Source organism: Hyla sarda, chromosome 8 (assembly GCF_029499605.1).
Source record: "Hyla sarda isolate aHylSar1 chromosome 8, aHylSar1.hap1, whole genome shotgun sequence".
Classification (NCBI taxonomy): Eukaryota; Metazoa; Chordata; class Amphibia; order Anura; family Hylidae; genus Hyla; species Hyla sarda.
The window spans coordinates 29,257,545-29,264,877 of NC_079196.1; the positions used below are offsets into that span (position 1 = coordinate 29,257,545).

The following is a 7,333-nucleotide window of genomic DNA, read 5'->3' on the forward strand; positions in this document are numbered from 1 at the left end:
GTCTCTCTCTCCCCCCTACAGACATTCTAATAGCAGCTTTTTAGAATATATAATTTATTTTTGGTTTTTTTTGTTATGTTTTTATTTATTTATTTATTTTTTGTGTATGTTTGTGTATCATTTATTTATAACCATAATAAATCAAATCCTAACAAAAATAAATAATTGCACCAAAATAAATCAGGATAAGCTTGATATTCACGTTTTGGGTACAAGATACATAGGAGGGATGGAGGCAATGCGAGTTTATTCTTTTGCCTTCTCAGTCGTGATAGTCATTTCCGAATTCATGCATAGAACATAGAAGGGGTCCTAAATACAACCGGAGAGGGTGATAGCGATTTAGCAAAAAAAAGAAAATGTAAAGGGGAATATCACAAAATACTATAGTGCACATAGAACACAATGTTGATGATAACACTGGGTGACACAAGACAGGCAAAAAGTTTCCTCTTCCCCAAAGCTCCCCCCCCCCCCCCCCCCCTCCTGACAACACACTGGGCTAATCATCTGTACATGGGACTCTGTAATCTTAGCAGAATTTTTTTTTTTTTTTAGGAAAAGTTACAAAGTAAAAGCAGCAGTCAGGAGACTTGGGGTCATCTGACAAAAGTGTGAAACTTACAAGAAGCCTGGAGTCTGAGTGTCCTCCTGACTTCTCTGGAGTTCTGCATTATCTAGAGATGGCTGCAGCCTGAGTCCTCATCAATTAAGGTGGACTGGAAGGATTTGAATGAAACTTTTCTTCATTTCCACCTTAAATATTGTTTTTGTATATTTCATCAGGAATTAGCATCAATTCTGGCATCGGTCATTCAATGGTGCAAAACCCCTTTCTGGAGAGGGATTCTTATATTAGTGTGGGGTTCATTGATCCGTATGCAAAGCTGCCGAGCACAGCCTCTATTTATCATCTATGTCATATCTATCTATCTATCTATCTATCATCTATCTATCTATCTATCTATCATTCTATCTATCTATCTATCTATCTATCTATCTATCTATCATTCTATCTCATATCTATCTATCTATCTATGTCATATCTATCTATCTATCATTCTATCTATCTATCATTCTATCTCATATCTATCTATCTATCTCATATCTATCTATCTATCATTCTATCTCATATCTATCTATCTCATATCTATCTATCTATCTATCTATCTATCTATCTATCTCATATCTATCTATCTATCTATCATTCTATCTATCATTCTATGTATCTACATCATATCTATCTATATATATCATTCTATTTATCTATCTATCTGTCATCTATCTATCTATCAATCAATCATTCTATCTATCTATATACCTATATATCCATCTATCTATCATTCTATCTATCTATCTTATATCTATCTGTCTCATACCTATCTATCTATCGATAGATATTATATAGATCAGTGTTTTCCCAAACAGTGTGCCTCAAGCTGTTGCAAAACTACAACTTCCAGCATGCCCGGACAGCCTTTGGAGTTGTAGTTTTGCAACAGCTGGAGACACATTGTTTGGAAAACATTGATCTATATAATATCTATGTTTCTTTCTTTCTATCAACTACATATATATATATATATATATATATATATGCCCATTTGTCTCTTTTTCTTCCTTCTTATCTATCTATCTATTCTAATATCTACCTCATATCTATCTATCTATCTATCTATTTATTAACTATTTACCTATCTAGCTATCTCATATCTATCTATCTCATATCTATCTCATATCTATCTCATATCTATCTATCTATCTCATATCTGTCATCTATCTATCTATCATCTATCTCAGTCTTATCTATCTAGTTAGGAAGCATCCATCCATATAAATCATCACTTTCCATATAACTTTTGATACATTCTCAGAAAATTCCAAAAAGGCAAAAAAAAAAAAGACACACCTCAGCTTCACATTTCCACCAATGTCCCGAATACCTTCAACCACAGTTTGCACCATATAACTACTATGTAGCAAAAAATCGATTAAAAAAAAACAATTCATAGAAATAAACTCCTTTTTACTATTTCCTAAGTGTCAAAGCTCCAAACCCTGACAACAAGGCACCAGATCTAAACTTCAGGTCACAGGTTTCCCCCCCTCCTCTCTATGCAGGTGTGTACCGAAGTCTTATATGAGTGTAAAGCTTCTTTTTATAGCTCCTTTACACCTTGTGCTAGCAGTTTTGTATTTACACAACATGTTTCTTCTTTTTTTTTAAGAGGAGAGGAAATATGACCAATGATCAGAGAAAAAGATAAACCACAGAACATGTGATGCTGACACATTACACCTATGAAGCATGACCTGCAAGCCCCCAGTGCAGAGATGACAACTTTAATAAAAGAACACAGTCTTACAACTCTTCTGCTTTTCTGATACAATCCTTGACTTTTTGTTATGCACTTATTATGATTATTATTATTATTATAATCAGCAGCGGCAACAATACCAGGCTCTGCTAATGCCCCCACATACACAGAGTGAATACAAAATCAATAACCAACATTTAATAAAAATGGACTCAGGGAACAGAAGTGGGAAACATTACATGTAATTGTATCCTGGGCTCAGTCATTGTGAAGTCAGATGGGAGGTCTTGGCTTTAGAGGACCACCTTATACACTGACAGACAAGCCTAATGGTAGTGGTCTCTGACTGGACAGGGGGGGGGTATATTTTTAATTACTAAAGATAAACAAATAGATCAAAGGGCTGCAAGGGGGGGGGGGGGGGCACAGAAGTTTATTTTTTATTTTTTTTACTACACCAGAATCCCTATCTCTCTCACACCTCAAGTTGACCACAGCAGATCTAGAGTGTAAGCTAAAGCAATCATAACAATAATAATAATAATAATAAATAAAAAGTCTATTAACACTGCAAGCCTGGCACAGCATGGGTTAATAGCAATAGAATGGACACAAGTTAAAAGCCCACCAAGTATTCATTAAAGCTCTTGTGTCTTTAAAAAAAAAAAAAAAAAAAGTTACTTGAAGTGGGGGAGAAGGAGGAAAGTATGGCAGCAGCTAAGTGATGTAGGAAAACTGGCTGAGAAGTGGTCTCTGTTTTTTTTTGGGAGTAGCCCCCCCGACCACTATAGCCAAAGCGATACCTAAGAGAAGCTGGGGTCAGGGGTAGTGGTGGTGGGAATGTAGAGGACACAGCAGAGACAAAACACACACACACCCTGTGACAGTCACTGTGCTGCTTTCTCTAATAAGGAAAGTTCCATGTTGGAAATAAATATTAGATCAGAGATGAAGGCTTGGGGGCTCTGTGCTGGGCTGTGAAGCAGAACCCCCTTTTATAGTGCAGCACCCCCCCCCCCCCCCCTCCTCCCATAAGGGTCTGTGTGATTGTGACAAACAAGAAGCAACAAAAAAGAAAGTGACAAAGCTGAGAAATCTCCCATGGCAGGAGGGGAATGAGACTGGGGAGGGAGAGCAGGGTTTGCCTGCCTGCCTGCATGGACCCTGGTGGCTAATGCCTGCTGCTAGTTCTTTAGACCAAGGGAGGGGGCTTGGCTAGTGCTCCCTGCATGGATAGCAGCAGCTGGGGGAAGCCTTGTGCTGCAGAGCCTGGAGAAGAAAGGGAATGGAGCGCAGTGAGTGTCATTACTGAAGCTGCTTACAGGAACCGCTATGTGAGACAAACAGAGAGAAGAAAGTTTTCAGCACAAAAAGCAATAAGAAGCCCCTCAGCTCCCTGCTCTGCTCCACTCCCAGCCCGGATCAGGGGGGGGGGGGCACCCACCGACCACACACACCCCAAGCTAAGACCCTTCTCTGACACTTAGAGGGGCGATCTGCTCTGCAAAAAAGAAGCTCAAGACCTCAGCTCCTCACACTCAACTCCTCAACTCTTCTGCACAAAGAGGCACCGAGGGCTCAGCACCCCTCCACATACAGGGGGACAAGGGGGACAGGGGGTCTCCAGCAGTTGCTTACCGTTTTTCCTCCTTGGATTGGCTTGTTTTCGCCTCTTACACCTGGGGCCATCCGCCATCATCTGCTTCATTGATAACAGTGGATCAGAAGCTAGTTCTCATGGACTCGACTGTATATCAGCAGCACGCAGACTCTATCAACCAAACACAGCACAGTGTGGGCATTGGTAGATCCCATTTAAACACAGGGCGCCAAAGAATGCCCCAAATCTCCCCACACCAGACCCCCTTGTCTTTTTTTTTTTTTTGGCTTCCTCCGGGGTCTTCTTCTATGTCCCCCTTTCCAAACCCCTGGTCCTTTGCAAGGCTTCTCCTCCGCTCTTGTCTTAAGGGTTGCACCAGATAACACAAGAATTACATCTTGCACTCATGAGTCAAAAAGCTTCCCCCCCCCCCCCCCACCACCACCACCACCACCCCCCACCTCACCCTGCATCCTCCAGCCAGAATATTTGCAACAACTTTGGGTGTTGAGTGTAATGGGATACACAGATCCTTGGATAGTAGTGACTGGAATAAAGCCTCAGAGGCAAAGAGATGGAAAACTCCAACCACCACATGTATTTGGGAGAAGTCTAGGCAAGAATCAGAGGGTGTCTCCCCCCCCCCCACCACCACCCCCTCCTGTGTGTAGTGTCCACATAGAATGTAAGTGATGGGGATTGTACCGTTATTCTGTAGGGGTCTTGTTTGAGGGGGGGGGTGTAAACTTTTTATGGGGAGTTTAAAAAAATAAATAAAAAATAAATAAAAGTTACATTTTAGATTTTGTATCTGTCAAAATGTTGGGGAGGGGTTGGGGGGGGGGGGGGTAAGGACAAGGGGGTCCAGCTTTACAAGAAGAGAGGGGGGGGGGGGGATTATGGAACAGATGTAACCCTTAAGACAAGGACAGTTAACCCTTTCCTGCAGAATCTTAAACCCAAATAAGTCAGGAGCCTTTGTACAATTCTAACACCTAGACACCAGGACAAACATTTTATTTTTAAATGTGTCAGTGAAGGTTTGTTTACAAAATAATTGCAGATGTCTATAAACATTGAACCCCAAACAAATGACGAACACTCACACTCAGGGAGAAGGGTGTAAGACAGTCGGTCTTCAAACTGTGGCCCTCCAGCTGTTGCAAAACTACAATTCCCAGCATGCCCGGACAGCCTTCGGCTGTCCGGGCATGCTGGGAATTGTAGTTTTGCAACAGCTGGAGGACCACCGTTTGAAGACCACCAGCAAGCACACTGTCAAAAAACGTCACCCCCCCCCCCTACCACAAAAATAATAATAATAAAAAAAAAAAACACCATGAAAACTAGAACTGACTACACTCGGGATACGACATGTTGTCGGTAATATTCTGAAAGAATTTTGGAATTTTGGAAATTTGGAATTTGGAAATTTAGAATCATCCCCTGTGTATTTTAAAAAATAAATAGCCTAAATAAAATGTATCAAATTCAACCAAATGCAAGGCAACAATGTATCCATAAGGCAGAAGCGCCCAGGACTTTTGAGGAGATGACAATGAACAATAAAAAAATAAAATAAATAAATAAATAAAAAATACAGAAATGAAACTCGCACAATGAACAGAAAAAGAGAAAAATATATATATATAAAAAAAAAAAAAAAAAAAAAAAAGAAGAAGAAGAAGAAGAAGCAGCAGCCCTGAAATGTTTCTGGGAAGAAGAGCACAAAAGTCACAAGACGAACGAAAAACAGAAAATGGATGTAAATAGGAAGTGATTGGAAAACTTTAAGGTGATACATTTGTTGCATTTCAAATGTAAATATATATATATGTGTGTGTATGTATATTTAAAATTTTTTTTTTAGTTTTTGATAAAAATAATGTAACCACCATCACCTGGGCTAAGCAGGTAAGTAGGTTGTGGGGCTGCAGCTCCTTGCATTAGTTTTATTTATTTTTTTGTTTTTTTTCTGGGGGACCAGTGTCAGTGTTTCAGTTTTTTTTTTGTGATAAATAAAAGGAGTCACCTACCTTTAAAGTCCTGTGGGCAGTTGGGTAGAGGTGCTGTGGAGGAACATGAAGAAGTATTGGACCAGGGCTGTGAGTAGTAGAAGATGACAGTAGTAGCTCCTCCAGATAGATAGTGGCAGGCCAGGCAGTACGGGGAGGTGAGGAGGGACCGCTAGTCCTGCTGGGCAGGTTAGGACTGATCTCTTACTGCCACTTCAGGAAACACAAACCTGGGGACGGACTGACGTGTTACGCTTTTCCTAATGACATTTTTTTCTTGTTGGTGGAGGAGACCCTGCTACTCACGCCACCTATCTTTATGGGGAGGGATAATTGAGCACCAAACGTGAGCATCATTTGCAAACGTGATCACTAAGTTTCTCCCTCTCTGGGAAAGGATCTGGGATAGATTATACCTTGAAGCCTCAGCAAAAGCTTAGGGAAGAAAAAAAAAAAGAAAAAAAATTGAAATTCCACCTCCCTTATCCCCCCCCCACCCCCCAACTCTTCTCTCTTCTCCCTTAACTCCCCCCCACCCCACACCACCACCACCCCACCTCAACTCTTTCTCCTCCCCCCTGTTTTCTGCCCCCCCCCCCTCCCCCTCCCCAGCCATCATCAAGACCTTGCCATCATTATCTTCGTCACTAAATCCTAGTGGATACAAGACTGGAAACATTTTTGCACCAATCATGCATCTTAGAACCCAAAGGAACTTCAACTTCCCAAGGCTGCACTGAAGACCCCCAGATATCGAGGCTCCCTGCTCGCCTATGGCCAACGCTTCACTGTGGACCCATTAGAGCTGACTTTTTATTGTTTATTATTTACTGACTTGCCTCTTATCTCTGCATGTTGACGTGATTTATTTGTTTCTTTTTGTATCTATCTATTTATTTATTTATTTATTTATTTATTTACTTTTGTGTTGTATCTTTCGAACGTCCGTTATTGATGTTTGCGTTTTGAGCCGTTAAAACTGTTGTTTTGGAATGAAGATTGATACATTGTTGCCTTTCTTTCTTTTTTTGTTTGTATGTTTTGTTCTGATATTTCCGAGGTTTTTGTACTTACAGGTATAAGGTGGGAAAGGATTTTTTTTTTTTTTATTGGGGGGGGGGGGGGGGGGACTGTTGGATGAATGAGTGCAGGTGACATGTTATGATGTGTGAATGGGGCTCAGTAGTTACACATGAAGATGTTCTCTATGCGGATCTTGCATTTGTTTTTTTTAAACTGTATCCTTAATTGAATCATCAGTCAAAAGATTGGGATGTGACGTTGGGATTCTGGAGCCAATCAGGTTCAAACACAGATATTCCCCACATCTGGAGTAGTCAGGATAGAGGAGCAATATTAACTAATTCAAGTCTGCATCCCAGGGGAGGACACTGAGCTTA

General features: G+C 40.7%; 1 protein-coding gene across 2 annotated transcripts in view; it reads right to left on the reverse strand.

Moving 5' to 3' along the window:
• The window catches only part of ZEB2 (zinc finger E-box binding homeobox 2), a gene marked incomplete at its 5' end in the record, with an annotated part of 153,577 nt that extends 146,244 nt beyond the window's left edge, over nt 1-7,333 (reverse strand). For both annotated transcript variants that reach the window (XM_056535014.1, XM_056535013.1), the window contains 2 exon segments: nt 3,957-4,089; nt 5,955-7,333. In XM_056535014.1, coding sequence (XP_056390989.1) covers nt 3,957-4,026 — 70 coding nt within the window.